Consider the following 25,354-nt stretch of genomic DNA (forward strand, 5'->3'; position numbering starts at 1 on the left):
TGCATTCATTGTAGCTGGGGATTTTAACAAGGCTAATCTGAAAACAAGACTCCCTAAATTGTATCAGCATATCGATTGCGCAACCAGGGCTGGCAAAACCTTGGATCATTGCTATTCTAACTTCCGCGACGCATATAAGGCCCTGCCCTGCCCTCCTTTTGGAAAAGCTGACCACGACTCCATTTTGTTGATCCCTGCCTACAGACAGAAACTAAAACAAGAAGCTCCCACGCTGAGGTCTGTCCAACGCTGGTCCAACCAATCTGATTCCACACTCCAAGACTGCTTCCATCACGTGGACTGGGATATGTTTCGTATTGCGTCAGACAACAACATTGACGAATACGCTGATTTGGTGTGCGAGTTCATTAGAACGTGCGTTGAAGATGTCGTTCCCATAGCAACGATAAACCGTGGATTGATGGCAGCATTCGCGTGAAACTGAAAGCGCGAACCACTGCTTTTAAATCAGGGCAAGGTGACCGGAAACATGACCGAATACAAACAGTGCAGCTATTCCCTCCGCAAGGCAATCAAACAAGCTAAGTGTCAGTATAGAGACAAAGTAGAATCTCAATTCAACGGCTCAGACACAAGAGGTATGTGGCAGGGTCTACAGTCAAGCACGGATTACAAAAAGAAAACCAGTCCCGTCACGGACCAGGATGTCTTGCTCCCAGGCAGACTAAATAACTTTTTGCCCGCTTTGAGGACAATACAGTGCCACTGACACGGCCTGCAACAAAAACATGCGGACTCTCCTTCACTGCAGCCTAGGTGAGTAAAACATTTAAAACGTGTTAACCCTCGCAAGGCTACAGTCCCAGACGGCATCCCCAGCCGCGCCCTCAGAGCATGCTCAGACCAGCTGGCTGGTGTGTTTACGGACATATTCAATCAATCCCTATACCAGTCTGCTGTTCCCACATGCTTCAAGAGGGCCACCATTGTTCCTGTTCCCAAGAAAGCTAAGGTAACTGAGCTAAACGACTACCGCCCCGTAGCACTCACTTCCGTCATCATGAAGTGCTTTGAGAGACTAGTCAAGGACCATATCACCTCCACCCTACCTGACACCCTAGACCCACTCCAATTTGCTTACCGCCCAAATAGGTCCACAGACGATGCAATCTCAACCACACTGCACTAACCCATCTGGACAAGAGGAATACCTATGTGAGAATGCTGTTCATCGACATCAGCTCGGCATTTAACACCATAGTACCCTCCAAGCTCGTCATCAAGCTCGAGACCCTAGGTCTCGACCCCGCCCTGTGCAACTGGGTACTGGACTTCCTGATGGGTCGCCCCCAAGTGGTGAGGGTAGGCAACAACATCTCCACCCCGCTGATCCTCAACACTGGGGCCCCACAAGGGTGCGTTCTGAGCCCTCTCCTGTACTCCCTGTTCACCCACGACTGCATGGCCACATACGCCTCCAACGCAATCATCAAGTTTGCGGACGACACAACAGTGGTAGGCTTGATTACCAACAACGACGAGACGGCCTACATGGAGGAGGTGAGGGCCCTCGGAGTGTGGTGTCAGGAAAATAACCTCACACTCAACGTCAACAAAACTAAGGAGATGATTGTGGACTTCAGGAAACAGCAGAGGGAACACCCCCCTATCCACATCGATGGGACAGTAGTGGAGAGGGTAGTAAGTTAAGTTCCTCGGCATACACATCACAGACAAACTGAATTGGTCCACCCACACAGACAGCATCGTGAAGAAGGCGCTCAAACTTCTACAAAAAAGCACTCAAACTTCTACAGATGCACAATCGAGAGCATCCTGGCGGGCTGTATCGCCGCCTGGTACGGTAACTGCTCCGCCCACAACCGTAAGGCTCTCCAGAGGGTAGTGAGGTCTGCACAACGCATCACCGGGGGCAAACTACCTGCCCTCCAGGAGGACACCTACACCACCCGATGTTACAGGAAAGCCATAAAGATCATCAAGGACAACAACCACCCGAGCCACTGCCTGTTCACTCCGCTATCATCCAGAAGGCGAGGTCAGTACAGATGCATCAAAGCTGGGACCGAGAGACTGAAAAACAGCTTCTATCTCAAGGCCATCAGACTGTTAAACAGCTACCACTAACATTGAGTGGCTGCTGCCAACACACTGACTCAACTCCAGCCACTTTAATAATGGGAATTGATGGGAAATTATGTAAAATATATCACTAGCCACTAAACAATGCTACCTAATATAATGTTTACATACGTATACATATGAGATGAATAATGTAGGGTATATACTGTACTCTATATCATCTACCGCATCTTTATGTAATTCATGTATCACTAGCCACTTTAAGTATGTAAACATCTCATATGTATATACTGTACTCGAGACCATCTACTGTATCTTGCCTATGCTGCTCTGTACCATCACTCATTCATATATATTTATGTACATATTCTTTATCCCCTTATACACACATGTGTAAGACAGTAGTTTTGGAATTGTTAGTTAGATTACTTGTTGGTTATTACTGCATTGTCGGAACTAGAAGCACAAGCATTTCGCTACACTCGCATTAACATCTGCTAATCATGTGTATGTGACATAGCAGCCATATACAGCATCATCACTTTGCTCGTTGTATAACTCCTTCTAGCATCTACGCATTTTCCTACTCTCACCTTTTCCATTGACTTTTGGACTTCAGTGCACAACACAACAGCTGTCTGTGGCAGACAAAAAAAGAAACTCTCCAAGCCAAATCTTTATACCATAACCACTAACTGCTACACAGCCTATATCATTGTCATCATATTAGCTAATGTCATAGTCAACATAGCTACTGGAACTAATGTGTTAGTAAACCCACAATCCAAGTGTACAATCAATCAGTACAGTGTACAGCAAGCAGTTTAGAGGATACACTGCTGGGCCCCGGTGGCAAAACATTTAATAAAGCTTACCTTGACTTGGAAGAGTTGCGGTGTTGTAACGGTTTTCTATATGCGAAAGAGAGTCGGACCAAAATGCAGCGTGGCTATTGTGATTCATATTTTAATGAAACAAGGAAAACCACGAATCAATACAAAAACAACAAACGTAACACGAAAACCAAAAAAGCCTATACTGGTGCAAACTAACACGCAACAGAAATAAGGACAATCACGCACAAAACACTCAAAGAATATGACTGCCCAAATATGGTTCCCAATCAGAGACAACGATAAACACCTGCCTCTGATTGAGAACCACTTCAGACAGCCATAGACTAAGCTAGAACACCCCACCAAGCTACAATCCCAATACCTATGAAATAACCCCAAGACAAAACACACCACATACAAAAACCCATGTCACACCCTGGCCTGACCAAATAGATAAAGAAAACACAAAATACTAAGACCAGGGCGTGACAGGTGTTGGATAGCCTTACCCAGCTAGTTAACATAAATAGCATTCCTCTCTGAGTCAGGTTGTTGAGTAGGCTACATTAGCTAGCTAAGTAATTGAAAGGTAAACTAAGAAGAATAAATTACATACAATTAAATATAGCTCTCTCTCTCTCTGCTGCTTCTTCTTAATTTTGGATGAAATGAATTTGTTCAAAACTGTTAAACTATTGTCTTTCTCTCTCTTTGAGTCAACTACTCACCACATGTTATGCACTGCAGTGCTAGCTAGCTGTAGCTTATGCTTTCAGTACTAGATTCATTCTCTGATCCTTTGATTGGATGAACAGGTCAGTTCATGCTGCAAGAGCTCTGATAGGTTGGAGGTCATCCTTTGGAAGTTGTCATAATTACTGTGTAAGTCTATGGAAGGGGGTGAGAACCATGAGCCTCCTCGGTTTTGTATTGAAGTCAATGTACCAAGAGGAGGACGGAAGCCAGCTGTCCTACTGCTACACCAACCGTGGTGCTACCCTACAGAGTGCTGTTGAGGCTACTGAGGACCTTATTTGCAAAACAGTGTTTTAATCAGTTATTTGGTGACATCAAATCAAATCAAAGTTTCTTTGCCACGTGCGCCAAATACAACAGGTGTAGACCTTCCAATGAAATGCTTACTTACAGGCTCTAACCAATGTGAATATATTTAGTATAGTTTCATCGAAAAAGGATAACTTTTTTAATGTTTCACAATTTGTATTTTTATGGAGGATGGTCCTCCTCTAAGGAACATCCACTGGGGGTGTGAGGGTGCAGAAACGTAATGCAAGTGTGTGTATGCTCTCATGTGTGCTACATGAGGTATATTATAGCAGAAGAGATTTGATGAACATGGGGTAGGCACTAGGCAGCCTGGCATTGACTGCTTTACACTTGGAGACAATTACACAGAGTGGAAAATGTAATAGTATGGTGTTTAGAACCGGTAGTCATGTTAGTGTTAGGTGTTATGCCTTTCCACAGGAGATGATTCTCCCTCCCTCTCCCCTCCCGCTTTCCCCTCCTGTCCCCTCCCTCTCCCCTCCTACTTTCCCCTCCTGTCCGCTACCTCTCCCCTCCTACTTTCCCCTCCTGTCCCCTCCCTCTCCCCTCCTACTTTCCCCTCCTGTCCGCTACCTCTCCCCCTTCTCTGCTTTCCCCTCCTGTCCGCTACCTCTCCCCCTCCAGTCCTCGGGTGACATTACCTGCCCTCCTGCTTTGAGTTTGAGTTTATTTTTTATTTTTACAGGGACAGTGCACATTAATCAACGTTTCAGTAAAAGTGCCAGTTTTAGCCAGCCGGCTAATTTTCAACCGCAGTCCCTGGGCAGGTTATTAAAAACAATTACAATATAGACAATAGCAACATAGGACAAGCAATACATAGCAAACAGACAGAGCAACATAGGACAAGCAAGACGTAGCATACAGACAGAGCAACATAGAACAAAAAGCAGCAAGACAAAATTCATAAAAGCAACAAAGTGTTTCCACACCTCACAAGCTACAGACAACAGACAACATGGAAAGCGGCAACACACAGCTAGGGACCATGTTCACAAATCTGATTGACCTTTAGCCATGTCTTCAAGCATTTTGTGAAAGTGTGATATGTGGTGCAGTTATGTGTGTCTGATGGCAGTGTATTCCAGACATGGGAAGCTCTCACAGAGAATGCAGATTTACTAAAGGCGCTTTTCCTTAGGGGAACTATACAGTCACCTCTCATGGCAGACCTTGTGGATCTGCTGCCATATGTCTGGGTTTTCTGTTTAACAAAAATATTGAGTGGAGGGGGAGCCAGGCCATTAAGGATCTTGAATACAAGACATGCGTCGGTGTATTGCACAAGATTTTCCCAACTCAAGAGCTCATGCTTTCTAAGGATGTGACAATGATGATGGCTATTGGGCTTCCTATCAAGCACTTTGAGAGCCTGTTTGTAGACAGACTGAATAGGTTTTAATGTTGTACAGCAAGCTTGGGCCCAACTAGTCAAGCAGTATGTTAAGTGGGGGAGTATCATAGAGTTGAAGTACAGTTTTGCTACCTCTGTAGTCAAACAATTTCGTATATATCGGAAATTAGCTAGGTTGAATTTAGTTATTTGAATTACCTTTTTCACATGCTTTTTAAAAGAGAGGTTGGAATCAAGTATGATGTCAAGGTACTTAAAATCGGATACCACCTGGAGCTTCTCCCCTGACACATAGACATCTGGCTCAGTAGCATCTGTTGCCCTCTTTGTGAAGAACATGCAAACAGTTTTTTTCACATTGAGATGCAAACACGAGTCACTGAGCCACTTTGTAACCTGGACCATTACAGTAGTGAGTTCTTGTGCAGCTTGTTGTTTGCTCTTTGCATGCACATATATCACTGTATCATCTGCATACATTTGAACTTCAGACCCAGTACAGACAGAAGGCAGATCATTAATGTACAGGCTGAACAGGAGGGGCCCCAGTATTGACCCTTGGGGCACGCCCACATCATAGCTACGAGTGGGCGACAGCTCATTGCTCACTCTGACACACTGAGTTCTGCCTTCAAGGTATGATTGCATCCATCTCAAGGCATCAGGGGAAAAGTTGAACTTGGACAATTTTGTGATGAGAATCTCATGATTAACAGTATCAAAAGCCTTCCTTAGGTCCAGAAACACAGCCCCAACAGCACCCCCTTTGTCCATCTTGGACTTCACATTTTCCAGAAGAAAGCAGTTGGCCGTTTCTGTGGAGTGTTTCGCTCTGAAGCCAAACTGCACTTTCCCCTCCTGTCCGCTACCTCTCCACCTTCTCTGCTTTCCCCTCCTGTCCCCTCCCTCCTGTCCCCTCCCTCTCCCCTCCTGCTTTCCCCTCCTGTCCGCTACCTCTCCCCCTTCTCTGCTTTCCCCTCCTGTCCGCTACCTCTACCCCTCCAGTCCTCGGGTGACATTACCTGCCCTCTTTCCTGACACAGAGGATGCATACCGGGTGACACATGGTGATGAGTAATGGCTTCCCAGGGCCCATAAAGACACTAACAGGACTGTGGGGCTCAGTAAGGGGGGTGTCAGTTACCTGGGTCATGTGATAAGCTGATATAGTGGTCGCTGTGGTGTCTTTGAGGTGCCTGTCCCTAGGAGTGCCATGGGAGATGGGCTGGCTGTGTGTGGGGGTGTAATAATAGGGTGCTGAGGTGGAGCACTGACTGCTATTGTTCCTCAGACAGTTCAAACAGTCTTTTGTGCTGTTTGCTTGACGCATGGACACCTGAAACATTACCAGATATCTATTAGTTTGTTCCCATAATGCACACTTAAATACCTTCTCACCTGTCTAGTTCACTATGCTACATCAGCCAAAGCTTTCTAACAGTGACACTTTTTGGCAGTTGTTCTCTAAACCTGGAAAAGGTCTATATTTAGGCCAGGTTGTGTCTGTGTTGGTTCAAAGGGCCTTGTTGCTTTGAAGTAATGAAAGACAAAGAGATAAAACAGAGCAGATCAGAGGTGGCTAGGCCAGCTGTGTCAACAACAGGTTGTTTCATCAGCCCTTATCTCCCAGCACTCTACTGTACTGTTACCTCTCTCAGCAAGAGTCACCAGGGGCTTCCCCTCCCCAACACCTTATCCCCGCAGCCACAGGAAGACCTTAGAGACTGTTTGAGAGGTTAACAATACATTTTACACACTCAATGATAGCATGTTACTACAGGGTGGAATATTTCCAGGCACATTTGTATGTTGACGTTTATTGTCTTGAGTCTTGTCTTGGAGGCAGAACTGAGAGATTTGACCTTAGACAAACCAGCTGCAAAGTCAAAATTTGCTATATTGTAAAAATTCATGACAACTAAAATGTGCTTTTCAGTCTTCATTTAAGGTTAGGGTTCGGCAATAGGGTTAGCAGTGTGGTTAAGGTTAGAGATAAGGTTAGGGTTAGGTTTAAAATCAGATTTGATGACTTTGTGGCTGTGACAGCTAGTGACCACTCTGCAGAGCTGCCACCAGAACAAGATTCATAACGATGAAATATGAACAGGACTTGACAGGTTAGGAAGTTAGGTCCTGACACACGCTCACACTCACGCTTATGCTCGCAGACACTGGGATGTTGGTGCTTCACTGCTTTCCCAAACAGAATTAGCATGAAATGAAGATGGGCATGTTTGTGTCGAGCTGCTGCTCGCTTCCCTGACTTATTATTGTCATCTCATCACTTCCTCCTTCCCAGGTGTTCTGTAGAATGTTTGACTGCCTGCAGGGGGCATCATCAGAGGTAGGTACAGTACTGCATGGTGTGATCAGTACTGACCATTGATGGGTTGATGAATATACAACTGAACCTTGAACCTGTTATAGAACTGGGCCAGGGCCAGATGTAACACAGGACTAACCAGAGAGATTACTTTTTGGAGCGTGGTGCAGTTTGGTTAACCAGTTTGATTGATGTTCTAGCTAAACATCAATGATGTGTGCACTGTGCATGAATGTGGGTTCTCTACTGCGTGTTTACAGTGATGATTAATTGCTAAGTGTACCACTGCCTCCAGACATCCACTGACCTCCCAACTAGCAATTCTAGGGAGAGAGAATGATTTTGTAATGTTACCCGTAATGTTCCTGTAATGGTTGAGTGTCCAGTTTTTGTTAGTTATGGGAACATTATGTCTATGCTAGCAAAAAACTTCTGAGAACCTTTTTAGCATGTTTTGGCGTTAGAGTGAGAACGTTCCCTTAATTTCAAACAAAACATACCCAGAACGTGCTTACCATGTTCTCAGAATATCCCATATGAATGTTCTAGACACGCTTCATGGGATGCTGCAAGAACATTCATGTGTCCAGTTTTCTGTGGGTTAAGAGAATATTTCATCAACATCCCAACAAACATACACAGAACATGGTTGCCATGTTCTCAGAACATACGATCTTAAAGTTCTGGGTAAGATGTATTTAACATTAAGGGGATGGTCTCTTGGAGACATCCTTGCACATCACAGGAACATTCCTCTAAAAATGTTATTTAATGACCAAATGAGACTCTTAAGGGAACGTTCTCTAAAGTTGGGGGAACATTTGTTGTTAGCTGGGCTGGTGCCTCTTCTCGAGCTGAAACTGTGTAGAGGCTGCTATTCTTTTCTGTGTTTCTTCCCTTTTGCTCTCATCTCCATCCCTTCCATCCATCCTATCACTCCCTCTATCTTTTAATCAATCTCCCCTACACTCTCATCACTACTCATCATTTCCCCTCTCCTTGTTCTTATCCTTCCTCTTCCCACTCTCCTCTTTTCTCTTTCTCTCTCTTTTTCTCTCGGAGCTATACTTGGTTGTGTGGCAGTGCTGTGCGCCCCGTCAGCTCTCTAATGGCGGCTCCCACTGTGCAGGGCTCTATTTCAGCCATGGCCTCGAAATGAAGCTCCAATTGCCAGCTCATCAGCCAGGGCGTTCTTCATTCCTTAAGCAGATCTGATCTAGCGCTGATTAAACACTGCTAATTTCTTCTCACGCTGGCTCCAAGCGTCTGTGCAAATAACAATGTGAAGGGATTAAAACAGCCTTAGGCGAGTGAGGGTACAACACAACAGCATTAGGAGAGGGAGGGTACAACACAACAGCATTAGGAGAGGGAGGGTACAACACAACAGCATTAGGAGAGGGAGGGTACAACACAACAGCATTAGGAGAGGGAGGGTACAACACAACAACATTAGGAGAGGGAGGGTACAACAGCATTAGGAGAGGGACAACACAACAGCATTAGGAGAGGGAGGGTACAACACAGCAGCATTAGGAGAGGGAGGTACAACACAACAACAGCATTAGGAGAGGGAGGGTACAACACAACAACATTAGGAGAGGGAGGGTACAACACACCAGTATTAGGAGAGGGAGGGTACAACACAACAACATTAGGAGAGGGAGGGTACAACACAACAGTATTAGGAGAGGGAGGGTACAAACAACAACATTAGGAGAGGGAGGGTACAACACAACAGCATTAGGAGAGGGAGGGTACAAACACAGTATTAGGAGAGGGAGGGTACAACACAGCAACATTAGGAGAGGGAGGGTACAACACAACACTATTAGGAGAGGGAGGGTACAACACAACAACATTAGGAGAGGGAGGGTACAACACAGCAGTATTAGGAGAGGGAGGGTACAACACAGCAACATTAGGAGAGGGAGGGTACAACACAACACTATTAGGAGAGGGAGGGTACAACACAACAACATTAGGAGAGGGAGAGAACAACACAACAACATTAGGAGGGTACAACAGCATTAGGAGAGGGGGTACAACACAACAGCATTAGGGTACAACAGCATTAGGAGAGGGAGGGTACAACACAACAGCATTAGGAGAGGGAGGGTACAACACAACAGCATTAGGAGAGGGAGGGTACAACACAACAGCATTAGGAGAGGGAGGGTACAACACACCAGTATTAGGAGAGGGAGGGTACAACACAACAACATTAGGAGAGGGAGGGTACAACACAACACTATTAGGAGAGGGAGGGTACAACACAACAACATTAGGAGAGGGAGGGTACAACAGCATTAGGAGAGGGAGGGTACAACAGCATTAGGAGAGGGAGGGTACAACACACCAGTATTAGGAGAGGGAGGGTACAACACAACACTATTAGGAGAGGGAGGGAACAACACAACAACATTAGGAGAGGGAGGGTACAACACAACAGCATTAGGAGAGGGAGGGTACAACACAGCAGCATTAGGAGAGGGAGGGTACAACACAACAGCATTAGGAGAGGGAGAGAACAACACAACAGCATTAGGAGAGGGAGGGTACAACATCATTAGGAGAGGGAGGGTACAACACAACAACATTAGGAGAGGGAGGGTAAAACAGCATTAGGAGAGGGAGGGTACAACACAACAGCATTAGGAGAGGGAGGGTACAACACAACAGCATTAGGAGAGGGAGGGTACAACACAACAGCATTAGGAGAGGGAGGGTACAACACAACAGTATTAGGAGAGGGAGGGTAAAACAGCATTAGGAGAGGGAGGGTACAACACAACAGCATTAGGAGAGGGAGGGTAAAACAGCATTAGGAGAGGGAGGGTACAACACAACAGCATTAGGAGAGGGAGGGTACAACACACCAGTATTAGGAGAGGGAGGGTACAACACAACACTATTAGGAGAGGGAGGGTACAACACAACAGCATTAGTAGAGGGAGGGTACAACACACCAGTATTAGGAGAGGGAGGGTACAACACAACACTATTAGGAGAGGGAGGGTACAACACAACAACATTAGGAGAGGGAGGGTACAACAGCATTAGGAGAGGGAGGGTACAACACAACACTATTAGGAGAGGGAGGGTACAACACAACATTATTAGGAGAGGGAGGGTACAACACAACAGTATTAGGAGAGGGAGGGTACAACACAACAGCATTAGGAGAGGGAGGGTACAACACAATACTATTAGGAGAGGGAGGGTACAACACAATACTATTAGGAGATGGAGGGTACAACACAACAGCATTAGGAGAGGGAGGGTACAACACAACATTATTAGGAGAGGGAGGGTACAACACAACAGTATTAGGAGAGGGAGGGTACAACACAACAGCATTAGGAGAGGGAGGGTACAACACAACATTATTAGGAGAGGGAGGGTACAACACAACAACATTAGGAGAGGGAGGGTACAACACAACAGCATTAGTAGAGGGAGGGTAGAACACAACACTATTAGGAGAGGGAGGGTACAACACAACATTATTAGGAGAGGGAGGGTACAACACAACAGTATTAGGAGAGGGAGGGTACAACACAACAGCATTAGGAGAGGGAGGGTACAACACAACAATATTAGGAGAGGGAGGGTACAACACAACAACATTAGGAGAGGGAGGGTACAACAGCATTAGGAGAGGGAGGGTACAACACAATACTATTAGGAGAGGGAGGGTACAACACAATACTATTAGGAGAGGGAGGGTACAACACAACAGCATTAGTAGAGGGAGGGTACAACACAACAGCATTAGGAGAGGGAGGGTACAACACAACATTATTAGGAGAGGGAGGGTACAACACAACATTATTAGGAGAGGGAGGGTACAACACAACAGTATTAGGAGAGGGAGGGTACAACACAACAGCATTAGTAGAGGGAGGGTACAACACAACATTATTAGCAGAGGGAGGGTACTACACAACAGCATTAGGAGAGGGAGGGTACAAAACAACAGCATTATAAGAGGGAGGGTACTACAGCATTAGTAGAGGGAGGGTACTACAGCATTAGTAGAGGGAGGGTACTACAGCATTAGTAGAGGGAGGGTACTACAGCATTAGTAGAAGGAGGGTACTACAGCATTAGGAGAGGGAGGGTACTACAGCATTAGTAGAGGGAGGGTACTACAACATTAGTAAAGGGAGGGTACTACAACATTAGTAAAGGGAGGGTATTACAACATTAGCAGAGGGAGGGTACTACAGCATTAGTAGAGGGAGGGTACTACAGCATTAGTAGAAGGAGGGTACTACAGCATTAGGAGAGGGAGGGTATTACAACATTAGCAGAGGGAGGGTACTACACAACAGCATTAGTAGAGGGAGGGTACAACACAACAGCATTATAAGAGGGAGGGTACTACAGCATTAGTAGAGGGAGGGTAATACAGCATTAGGAGAGGGAGGGTACTACAGCATTAGGAGAGGGAGGGTACTACAGCATTAGTAGAGGGAGGGTACTACAGCATTAGTAGAGGGAGGGTACTACAGCATTAGGAGAGGGAGGGTACAACACAACACTATTAGGAGAGGGAGGGTACAACACAACAACATTAGGAGAGGGAGGGTACAACAGCATTAGGAGAGGGAGGGTACAACACAACAACATTAGGAGAGGGAGGGTACAACACAACAGTATTAGGAGAGGGAGGGTAAAACAGCATTAGGAGAGGGAGGGTACAACACAATACTATTAGGAGAGGGAGGGTACAACACAACAGCATTAGGAGAGGGGGGGTACAACACACCAGTATTAGGAGAGGGAGGGTACAACACAACACTATTAGGAGAGGGAGGGTACAACACAACACTATTAGGAGAGGGAGGGTACAACACAACAACATTAGGAGAGGGAGGGTACAACAGCATTAGGAGAGGGAGGGTACAACACAACACTATTAGGAGAGGGAGGGTACAACACAACATTATTAGGAGAGGGAGGGTACAACACAACAGTATTAGGAGAGGGAGGGTACAACACAACAGCATTAGGAGAGGGAGGGTACAACACAACAATATTAGGAGAGGGAGGGTACAACACAACAGCATTAGGAGAGGGAGGGTACAACACAACAACATTAGGAGAGGGAGGGTACAACAGCATTAGGAGAGGGAGGGTACAACACAATACTATTAGGAGAGGGAGGGTACAACACAATACTATTAGGAGAGGGAGGGTACAACACAATACTATTAGGAGATGGAGGGTACAACACAACAGCATTAGGAGAGGGAGGGTACAACAGCATTAGGAGAGGGAGGGTACAACACAATACTATTAGGAGAGGGAGGGTACAACACAATACTATTAGGAGAGGGAGGGTACAACACAAGACTATTAGGAGATGGAGGGTACAACACAACAGCATTAGGAGAGGGAGGGTACAACACAACATTATTAGGAGAGGGAGGGTACAACACAACAGTATTAGGAGAGGGAGGGTACAACACAACAGCATTAGGAGAGGGAGGGTACAACACAACATTATTAGGAGAGGGAGGGTACAACACAACAACATTAGGAGAGGGAGGGTACAACACAACAGCATTAGTAGAGGGAGGGTATTACAACATTAGCAGAGGGAGGGTACAACACAACACTATTAGGAGAGGGAGGGTACAACACAACATTATTAGGAGAGGGAGGGTACAACACAACAGTATTAGGAGAGGGAGGGTACAACACAACAGCATTAGGAGAGGGAGGGTACAACACAACATTATTAGGAGAGGGAGGGTACAACACAACAACATTAGGAGAGGGAGGGTACAACAGCATTAGGAGAGGGAGGGTACAACACAATACTATTAGGAGAGGGAGGGTACAACACAATACTATTAGGAGAGGGAGGGTACAACACAACAGCATTAGTAGAGGGAGGGTACAACACAACAGCATTAGGAGAGGGAGGGTACAACACAACATTATTAGGAGAGGGAGGGTACAACACAACATTATTAGGAGAGGGAGGGTACAACACAACAGTATTAGGAGAGGGAGGGTACAACACAACAGCATTAGTAGAGGGAGGGTACAACACAACATTATTAGCAGAGGGAGGGTACTACACAACAGCATTAGGAGAGGGAGGGTACAAAACAACAGCATTATAAGAGGGAGGGTACTACAGCATTAGTAGAGGGAGGGTACTACAGCATTAGTAGAGGGAGGGTACTACAGCATTAGTAGAGGGAGGGTACTACAGCATTAGTAGAAGGAGGGTACTACAGCATTAGGAGAGGGAGGGTACTACAGCATTAGTAGAGGGAGGGTACTACAACATTAGTAAAGGGAGGGTACTACAACATTAGTAAAGGGAGGGTATTACAACATTAGCAGAGGGAGGGTACTACAGCATTAGTAGAGGGAGGGTACTACAGCATTAGTAGAAGGAGGGTACTACAGCATTAGGAGAGGGAGGGTATTACAACATTAGCAGAGGGAGGGTACTACACAACAGCATTAGTAGAGGGAGGGTACAACACAACAGCATTATAAGAGGGAGGGTACTACAGCATTAGTAGAGGGAGGGTAATACAGCATTAGGAGAGGGAGGGTACTACAGCATTAGGAGAGGGAGGGTACTACAGCATTAGTAGAGGGAGGGTACTACAGCATTAGTAGAGGGAGGGTACTACAGCATTAGGAGAGGGAGGGTACAACACAACACTATTAGGAGAGGGAGGGTACAACACAACAACATTAGGAGAGGGAGGGTACAACAGCATTAGGAGAGGGAGGGTACAACACAACAACATTAGGAGAGGGAGGGTACAACACAACAGTATTAGGAGAGGGAGGGTAAAACAGCATTAGGAGAGGGAGGGTACAACACAACAGCATTAGGAGAGGGGGGGTACAACACACCAGTATTAGGAGAGGGAGGGTACAACACAACACTATTAGGAGAGGGAGGGTACAACACAACACTATTAGGAGAGGGAGGGTACAACACAACAACATTAGGAGAGGGAGGGTACAACAGCATTAGGAGAGGGAGGGTACAACACAACACTATTAGGAGAGGGAGGGTACAACACAACATTATTAGGAGAGGGAGGGTACAACACAACAGTATTAGGAGAGGGAGGGTACAACACAACAGCATTAGGAGAGGGAGGGTACAACACAACAATATTAGGAGAGGGAGGGTACAACACAACAGCATTAGGAGAGGGAGGGTACAACACAACAACATTAGGAGAGGGAGGGTACAACAGCATTAGGAGAGGGAGGGTACAACACAATACTATTAGGAGAGGGAGGGTACAACACAATACTATTAGGAGATGGAGGGTACAACACAACAGCATTAGGAGAGGGAGGGTACAACACAACATTATTAGGAGAGGGAGGGTACAACACAACAGTATTAGGAGAGGGAGGGTACAACACAACAGCATTAGGAGAGGGAGGGTACAACACAACATTATTAGGAGAGGGAGGGTACAACACAACAACATTAGGAGAGGGAGGGTACAACACAACAGCATTAGTAGAGGGAGGGTATTACAACATTAGCAGAGGGAGGGTACAACACAACACTATTAGGAGAGGGAGGGTACAACACAACATTATTAGGAGAGGGAGGGTACAACACAACAGTATTAGGAGAGGGAGGGTACAACACAACAGCATTAGTAGAGGGAGGGTATTACAACATTAGCAGAGGGAGGGTACAACACAACACTATTAGGAGAGGGAGGGTACAGCACAACAGCATTAGGAGAGGGAGGGTACAACACAACATTATTAGGAGAGGGAGGGTACAACACAACAACATTAGGAGAGGGAGGGTACAACACAACAGCATTAGTAGAGGGAGGGTATTACAACATTAGCAGAGGGAGGGTACTACACAACAGCATTAGTAGAGGGAGGGTATTACAACATTAGCAGAGGGAGGGTACAAAACAACAGCATTATAAGAGGGAGGGTACTACAGCATTAGGAGAGGGAGGGTACTACAGCATTAGCAGAGGGAGGGTACTACAGCATTAGTAGAGGGAGGGTAATACAGCATTAGCAGAGGGAGGGTACTACAGCATTAGTAGAAGGAGGGTACTACAGCATTAGGAGAGGGAGGGTACTACAGCATTAGTAGAGGGAGGGTACTACAACATTAGTAAAGGGAGGGTACTACAACATTAGTAAAGGGAGGGTATTACAACATTAGCAGAGGGAGGGTACTACAGCATTAGTAGAGGGAGGGTACTACAGCATTAGTAGAAGGAGGGTACTACAGCATTAGGAGAGGGAGGGTATTACAACATTAGCAGAGGGAGGGTACTACACAACAGCATTAGTAGAGGGAGGGTACAACACAACAGCATTATAAGAGGGAGGGTACTACAGCATTAGTAGATGGAGGGTAATACAGCATTAGGAGAGGGAGGGTATTACAACATTAGCAGAGGGAGGGTACTACACAACAGCATTAGTAGAGGGAGGGTACAACACAACAGCATTATAATAGGGAGGGTACTACAGCATTAGTAGAGGGAGGGTAATACAGCATTAGGAGAGGGAGGGTACTACAGCATTAGTAGAGGGAGGGTACATTTACATTTACATTTAAGTCATTTAGCAGACGCTCTTATCCAGAGCGACTTACAAATTGGTGAATTCACCTTCTGACATCCAGTGGAACAGCCACTTTACAATAGTGCATCTAAATCATTAAGGGGGGGGGGTGAGAAGGATTACTTATCCTATCCTAGGTATTCCTTGAAGAGGTGGGGTTTCAGGTGTCTCCGGAAGGTGGTGATTGACTCCGCTGTCCTGGCGTCGTGAGGGAGTTTGTTCCACCATTGGGGGCCAGAGCAGCGAACAGTTTTGACTGGGCTGAGCGGGAACTGTACTTCCTCAATGGTAGGGAGGCGAGCAGGCCAGAGGTGGATGAACGCAGTGCCCTTGCTTGGGTGTAGGGCCTGATCAGAGCCTGGAGGTACTGCGGTGCCGTTCCCCTCACAGCTCCGTAGGCAAGCACCATGGTCTTGTAGCGGATGCGAGCTTCAACTGGAAGCCAGTGGAGAGAGCGGAGGAGCGGGGTGACGTGAGAGAACTTGGGAAGGTTGAACACCAGACGGGCTGCGGCGTTCTGGATGAGTTGTAGGGGTTTAATGGCACAGGCAGGGAGCCCAGCCAACAGCGAGTTGCAGTAATCCAGACGGGAGATGACAAGTGCCTGGATTAGGACCTGCGCCGCTTCCTGTGTGAGGCAGGGTCGTACTCTGCGGATGTTGTAGAGCATGAACCTACAGGAACGGGCCACCGCCATGATGTTGGTTGAGAACGACAGGGTGTTGTCCAGGATCACGCCAAGGTTCTTAGCGCTCTGGGAGGAGGACACAATGGAGTTGTCAACCGTGATGGCGAGATCATGGAACGGGCAGTCCTTCCCCGGGAGGAAGAGCAGCTCCGTCTTGCCGAGGTTCAGCTTGAGGTGGTGATCCGTCATCCACACTGATATGTCTGCCAGACATGCAGAGATGCGATTCGCCACCTGGTCATCAGAAGGGGGAAAGGAGAAGATTAATTGTGTGTCGTCTGCATAGCAATGATAGGAGAGACCATGTGAGGTTATGACAGAGCCAAGTGACTTGGTGTATAGCGAGAATAGGAGAGGGCCTAGAACAGAGCCCTGGGGGACACCAGTGGTGAGAGCGCGTGGCGAGGAGACAGATTCTCGCCACGCCACCTGGTAGGAGCGACCTGTCAGGTAGGACGCAATCCAAGCGTGGGCCGCGCCGGAGATGCCCAACTCGGAGAGGGTGGAGAGGAGGATCTGATGGTTCACAGTATCGAAGGCAGCCGATAGGTCTAGAAGGATGAGAGCAGAGGAGAGAGAGTTAGCTTTAGCAGTGCGGAGCGCCTCCGTGATGCAGAGAAGAGCAGTCTCAGTTGAATGACTAGTCTTGAAACCTGACTGATTTGGATCAAGAAGGTCATTCTGAGAGAGATAGCGGGAGAGCTGGCCAAGGACGGCACGTTCAAGAGTTTTGGAGAGAAAAGAAAGAAGGGATACTGGTCTGTAGTTGTTGACATCGGAGGGATCGAGTGTAGGTTTCTTCAGAAGGGGTGCAACTCTCGCTCTCTTGAAGACGGAAGGGACGTAGCCAGCGGTCAGGGATGAGTTGATGAGCGAGGTGAGGTAAGGGAGAAGGTCTCCGGAAATGGTCTGGAGGAGAGAGGAGGGATAGATAGGGTCGAGCGGGCAGGTTGTTGGGCGGCCGGCCGTCACAAGAAGCGAGATTTCATCTGGAGAGAGAGGGGAGAAAGAGGTCAGAGCACAGGGTAGGGCAGTGTGAGCAGAACCAGCGGTGTCGTTTGACTTAGCAAACGAGGATCGGATGTCGTCGACCTTCTTTTCAAAATGGTTGACGAAGTCATCTGCAGAGAGGGAGGAGGGGGGGGAGGGGGGAGGATTCAGGAGGGAGGAGAAGGTGGCAAAGAGCTTCCTAGGGTTAGAGGCAGATGCTTGGAATTTAGAGTGGTAGAAAGTGGCTTTAGCAGCAGAGACAGAGGAGGAAAATGTAGAGAGGAGGGAGTGAAAGGATGCCAGGTCCGCAGGGAGGCGAAGTTTTCCTCCATTTCCGCTCGGCTGCCCGGAGCTCTGTTCTGTGAGCTCGCAATGAGTCATCGAGCCACGGAGCGGGGGGGGAGGACCGAGCCGGCCTGGAGGATAGGGGACATAGAGAGTCAAAGGATGCAGAAAGGGAAGAGAGGAGGGTTGAGGAGGCAGAGTCAGGAGAAAGGTTGGAGAAGGTATGAGCAGAGGGAAGAGATGAAAGGATGGAAGAGGAAAGAGTAGCGGGGGGAGAGAGAGCGAAGGTTGGGACGGCGCGATACCATCCGAGTAGGGGCAGTGTGGGAAGTGTTGGATGAGAGCGAGAGGGAAAAGGATACAAGGTAGTGGTCGGAGACTTGGAGGGGAGTTGCAGTGAGGTTAGTGGAAGAACAGCATCTAGTAAAGATGAGGTCGAGCGTATTGCCTGCCTTGTGAGTAGGGGGGGAAGGTGAGAGGGTGAGGTCAAAAGAGGAGAGGAGTGGAAAGAAGGAGGCAGAGAGGAATGAGTCAAAGGTAGACGGGTACAACATTAGCAGGGTACTACAGCATTAGCAGAGGGAGGGTACTAGAGCATTAGTAGAGGGAGGGTACTACAGCATTAGCAGAGGGAGGGTACTACAGCATTAGTAGAGGGAGGGTACTACAGCATTAGTAGAGGGAGGGTACTACAGCATTAGTAGAGGGAGGGTACTACAGCATTAGCAGAGGGAGGGTACTACAGCATTAGTAGAGGGAGGGTACTACAGCATTAGCAGAGGGAGGGTACTACAGCATTAGTAGAGGGAGGGTACTACAGCATTAGTAGAGGGAGGGTACTACAGCATTAGTAGAGGGAGGGTACTACAGCATTAGTAGAGGGAGGGTACTACAGCATTAGGAGAGGGAGGGTACTACAGCATTAGCAGAGGGAGGGTACTACAGCATTAGTAGAGGGAGGGTACTACAGCATTAGCAGAGGGAGGGTACTACAGCATTAGTAGAGGGAGGGTACTACAGCATTAGTAGAGGGAGGGTACTACAGCATTAGTAGAGGGAGGGTACTACAGCATTAGTAGAGGGAGGGTACTACCGCATTAGCAGAGGGAGGGTACTACAGCATTAGGAGAGGGAGGGTACTACAGCATTAGTAGAAGGAGGGTACTACAGCATTAGCAGAGGGAGGGTACTACAGCATTAGTAGAGGGAGGGTATTACAACATTAGCAGAGGGAGGGTACTACACAACAGCATTAGGAGAGGGAGGGTACAACACAACAGCATTATAAGAGGGAGGGTACTACAGCATTAGGAGAGGGACGGTACTACAGCATTAGGAGAGGGAGGGTAAAACAGCATTAGTAGAAGGAGGGTACTACAGCATTAGTAGAGGGAGGGTACTACAACATTAGGAGAGGGAGGGTACTGCAACATTAGCAGAGGGAGGGTACCACAGCATTAGTAGAGGGTGGGTACTATAACATTAGCAGATGGAGGGTACTACAACATTAGTAGAGGGAGGGTACCACAACATTAGTAGAAGGAGGGTACTACAACATTAATAGAGGGAGGGTACTACAACATTAGCAGAGGGAGGGTACTACAACATTAGCAGAGGGAGGGTACTACAACATTAGCAGAGGGGGAGGGTACTACAACATTAGCAGAGGGAGGGTACTACAACATTAGCAGAGGGAGGGTACTACAACATTCATATTCACTGAACTCCAGGGATGGGGTACTACAACATTAGCAGAGGGAGGGTACTACAACATTAGTAGAGGGAGGGTACTACAACATTAGCAGAGGGAGGGTACTACAACATTAGCAGAGGGAGGGTACTACAACATTAGCAGAGGGAGGGTACTACAACATTAGCAGAGGGAGGGTACTACAACATTAGCAGAGGGAGGGTACTACAACATTAGCAGAGGGAGGGTACTACAACATTAGCAGAGGGAGGGTACTACAACATTAGTAGAGGGAGGGTATTACAACATTAGCAGAGGGAGGGTATTACAACATTAGCAGAGGGAGGGTACTACAACATTAGTAGAGGGAGGGTACTACAACATTAGCAGGGAGGTACTACAACATTAGCAGAGGGAGGGTACTACAACATTAGCAGAGGGAGGGTATTACAACATTAGCAGAGGGAGGGTACTACAACATTAGCAGAGGGAGGGTACTACAACATTAGCAGAGGGAGGGTATTACAACATTAGCAGAGGGAGGGTATTACAACATTAGCAGAGGGAGGGTACTACAACATTAGCAGAGGGAGGGTATTACAACATTAGCAGAGGGAGGGTACTACAACATTAGGGGGTACTACAACATTAGTAGAGGGGGTATTACAACATTAGCAGAGGGAGGGTACTACAACATTAGCAGAGGGAGGGTATTACAACATTAGCAGAGGGAGGGTACAACACAACAGTGACACTGCACAGGGGTTGCTTCATGGTCCACTATCAGCCTGTAATGTCCCTGTCCATCAGTCCTTCTTGTCCCTGTCATCATTTTGATTATAACTCTCTTCATATTCACTGAACTCCATGGTGATGGGCTGTAATACCACAATCTATATTCTCTACACTACAGTCTGTTAGAGGTGTTCACAGGTTTTATAGCATTTTCCCAGGCTGCGTTGGTTCTGACCCCACCACCCAGAGATAATGACACCAGGATGTGCTCCTAATGTGGTTGTAGACAGTGCTCTTGCTGCCTTGGCTCTGGGGTTGGGATTGACTGTCGAAGCACCTCCTGCTGTCTGAAAGTGGAGCCTCCAAATTGTCCAATGAATTCCAGTGCCCCCCCAGTGTTTTTGCCTCTTGGAAGTGGAACACAGCCTAGAAATCTCATTTGCCATTCCAAATGTATTGTGTATGATGTCATTCCTATTCCAGGGGGTGAGAGACAAGACAAGGAGATGAATGTGCACGGTGGCTTTGTCTTGAGGGTGACATCAAGGCATGGACGAATAGTTGGTTCCAGTGAAGTGGTGCCGTTGGCAGTGTGGCCACTACAGTATGCCTACTGTATGTGTTCACCAGCACTGTGAATAGTGTGTCTGTTTCCTTACAATTCATCTGTGTGAGGTCTAAGAGCCCTTTCGCCTCCATGCTATCCAAGCCACTAATTAGTTTATTAGCCCGGCCTGTCTTTCAGTTTGACTGGCACAAGCGCCTATTCACCTAATCCCACAAGCAGGCAGGCAGGCTGAGTGTGTGAGTTAGTGTGTGAAGCAGGGAGCTGGTGTTTAAGTGTCTCAGTGGTGTTAGCGACACAGCAGGCATCAGAGAGCTGTGCTGATACTGATCTGCTCATTAGACAGCGTTATTCCCCATGCAGCTCTGACACACACCGCCTCCTCTTTCACAAAGCTCAGTGGAACGCACCGATCACAACGCCGGATCTGACTGACCCCTGACCTCGTCCGTGTGGTGTTGTCATAGACAGAGAGGGATAGTCAGTGGGGTGGGTCATCTAATGATTTGTCCCCACTACAGCCGCCAGCCTACCTGGTCTTAAATCGTCTTGTTAAACAGTGGTCCCTCCACCTCTTGTTTCTCACTAACACACATTCCTCTGATGAATGAGTGTCATGTTTCACTGGGCGGTAGTGGAGCTAGCGAACCTTAGAGGTTGTGGACCTCACAGGGGTAATGGATGGCCCTCAGGGTGATAGCCGCAAGGTGAACACGCCTGACCTTACACCACTTTGGCCTTCTAGGACAAACACAGGACAGAGACATTGACCACATTTCACTCCTGTCACTTCACCAGATGACTAACATATCTCAGAGGGACCAGTAGTGTCAACAACTGGTTGGCACCATGTCCTAATTTGGTCGAAGGCTGTCCAATTACATAGATCTCTTTGGTTATACTGCAAGGACATTTGGATGTGATTATGTGATGCTTGTCTTATGTTTGCAGTATAAACAAATACAAACTTTATGGTGGCCACTGATTCCATGGTTACCTTGATTTGTGTAATCTCCAAGGGGGCAGTAGTGCGCTCCAATCCCCAGAGCCATATACAGTATACAGTACCTATGTATCTCTGTATACATTTCTCTTTGCTCAGCCCTGATATCTGTTGAATAGTTAGTTAACTTCTTGGTGACAGGGGGGCAGTATTGAGTAGCTTGGATGAATAAGGTGCCCAGAGTAAACTGCCTGCTACTCTGTCAAAGATGCTAATATATAGTATTGGATAGAAAACACTCTGAGGTTTCTAAAACTGTTTGAATGATGTCTGTGAGTATAACAGAACTCATATGGCAGGCAAAAACCTGAGAGAAATCCAACCAGGAAGTGGGAAATCTGAGGCTAGTAGTTTTTTTAAACTCGGCCCCTATTGTAGATACAGTGGGATATTGGTTATGTTGCACTTCCTAAGGCTTCCACTAGATGTCAACAGTCTTTTGAACTTTGTTTGAGGATTCTACTGTGAAGGGGGCCGGATGAGAGAGGAATGAGTCGGGTGTCTGGCAGATTGCCACAGGCTCTGAGGCGCGGTCACGAGAGAGTTCGCTCTCGTTCCATTGCTTTTCTACAGACAATGGAATTCTCCGGTTGGAACATTATTGAACAATGCTGTTCATCGACTACAGCTCGGCATTCAACACCATAGTACCCTGGGTCTCGACCCCGCCCTGTGCAACTGGGTACTGGACTTCCTGACGGTCCGCCCCCAGGTGGTGAGGGTAGGTAACAACATCTCCTCCCCGCTGATCCTCAACACTGGGGCCCCACAAGGGTGCGTTCTGAGCCCTCTCCTGTACTCCCTGTTCACCCACGACTGCGTGGCCACGCACGCCTCCAACTCAATCATCAAGTTTGCGGACGACACAACAGTGGTAGGCTTGATTACCAACAACGACGAGACGGCCTACAGGGAGGAGGTGAGGGCCCTCAGAGTGTGGTGTCAGGAAAATAACCTCACACTCAACGTCAACAAAACTAAGTAGATGATTGTGGACTTCAGGAAACAGCAGAGGGAACACCCCCCTATCCACATCGATGGAACAGTAGTGGAAAGGGTAGCAAGTTTTAAGTTCCTCGGCATACACATCACAGACAAACTGAATTGGTCCACTCACACAGACAGCATCATGAAGAAGGCGCAGCAGCGCCTCTTCAACCTCAGGAGGCTGAAGAAATTCGGCTTGTCACCAAAAGCACTCACAAACTTCTACAGATGCACAATCGAGAGCATCCTGGCGGGCTGTATCACCGCCTGGTACGGCAACTGCTCCGCCCTCAACCGTAAGGCTCTCCAGAGGGTAGTGAGGTCTGCACAACGCATCACCGGGGGCAAACTACCTGCCCTCCAGGACACCTACACCACCCGATGTTACAGGAAGGCCATAAAGATCATCAAGGACATCAACCACCAGAGCCACTGCCTGTTCACCCCGCTATCATCCAGAAGGCGAGGTCAGTACAGGTGCATCAAAGCTGGGACCGAGAGACTGAAAAACAGCTTCTATCTCAAGGCCATCAGACTGTTAAACAGCCACCACTAACATTGAGTGGCTGCTGCCAACACACTGACACTGACTCAACTCCAGCCACTTTAATAATGGGAATTGATGGGAAATTATGTAAATATATCACTAGCCACTTTAAACAATGCTACCTTATATAATGTTACTTACCCTACATTATTCATCTCATATGCATACGTATATACTGTACTCTATATCATCGACTGCATCCTTATGTAATACATGTATCACTAGCCACTTTAACTATGCCACTTTGTTTACATACTCATCTCATATGTATATACTGTACTCGATACCATCTACTGTATCTTGCCTATGCTGCTCTGTACCATCACTCATTCATATATCCTTATGTACATATTCTTTATCCCCTTACACTGTGTATAAGACAGTAGTTTAGGAATTGTTAGTTAGATTACTTGTTGGTTATTACTGCATTGTCGGAACTAGAAGCACAAGCATTTCGCTACACTCGCATTAACATCTGCTAACCATGTGTATGTGACAAATAAAATTTGATTTGATTTGATGATAAAAACATCCTAAATATTGATTTTATACTTAGTTTGACAAGTTTCTACGGGCTGTAACAGAACTTTTTTAACTTTTCGTCCGACGTTCGGCGGGACCTGAACGCGCTTTTGGATTTGTTTACCAAATGCCCTAACAAAAGAAGCTATTTGGACATAAATGATGGACATTATCAAACAAAATTCCTGGGAGTGCATACTGATGAAGATCATCAAAGGTAAGTGAATATTTATAATGCTATTTATGACTAATGTTGACTACCCAATATGGAAGATATCTTTTTGGCTGCTTTGTTGTCTGAAAGCTGTACTCAGATTATTGCATAGTTTGCTTTTTACGTAAAGTTTTTTTGAAATCTGACACAGCGGTTGCATTAAGGAGAAGTATATCTCTAATTCCATGTATAACAGTTGTATTTTCATCAACATTTATAATTTTGATGTATTTCTGTGAATAGATGTGGCTCTCTGCACAATCACCACATGTTTTAGAACTACTGAATGTAACGCACCAATGTAAAATGAGATCGTTTGATATAAATATGCACTTTATCGAACAAAACATACATGTATTGTGTAACATGAAGTCCTATGGAGTGTCATCTGATGAAGATCATCAAAGGTTAGTAATTAATTTTACCTCTATTTGTGCTTTTTGTGACTCCTCTCTTTGGCTGTAAAAATGGCTGTGTTTTTCTGTGACTTGGTGGTGACCTAACATAATCGTTTGTGGTGCATTCGCTGTAAAGCATTTTTGAAATCAGATACTGTGGCTGGATTAACGAGAATGTTATCTTTAAAATGGTGTAAAATACTTGTATGCTTGAGGAATTTTAATTATGAGATTTTTGTTGTTTTGAATTTGGCGCCCTGCACTTTCACTGGCTGTTGGCGAGGTGGGACGCTACAGTCTCACATATCCCAGAGAGGTTTTAACAGCTCTGACCTGTATGTTATTTTCCTCCAATTAATAGTTTTTTGTCTCTTTTTTATTTTTATGGTTCCACTAGACGAGAGCTCTTTTAAATGATAAAGACAGCTGATTAGAATACAGTGCATAGCTACAGAACTCATTATAGCTCTGTGAA

General features: G+C 46.6%; 1 protein-coding gene across 1 annotated transcript in view; it reads left to right on the forward strand.

The window, feature by feature from the left end:
* LOC135509394 (breast cancer anti-estrogen resistance protein 1-like) overlaps positions 1-25,354 on the forward strand; it is a 132,627-nt gene that overhangs the window by 44,777 nt on the left and 62,496 nt on the right. The window contains 1 exon segment of the mRNA XM_064930023.1: positions 7,622-7,666. Coding sequence (XP_064786095.1) covers positions 7,622-7,666 — 45 coding nt within the window.

Source organism: Oncorhynchus masou, chromosome 22, assembly GCF_036934945.1.
Source record: "Oncorhynchus masou masou isolate Uvic2021 chromosome 22, UVic_Omas_1.1, whole genome shotgun sequence".
Classification (NCBI taxonomy): domain Eukaryota; kingdom Metazoa; phylum Chordata; class Actinopteri; order Salmoniformes; family Salmonidae; genus Oncorhynchus; species Oncorhynchus masou.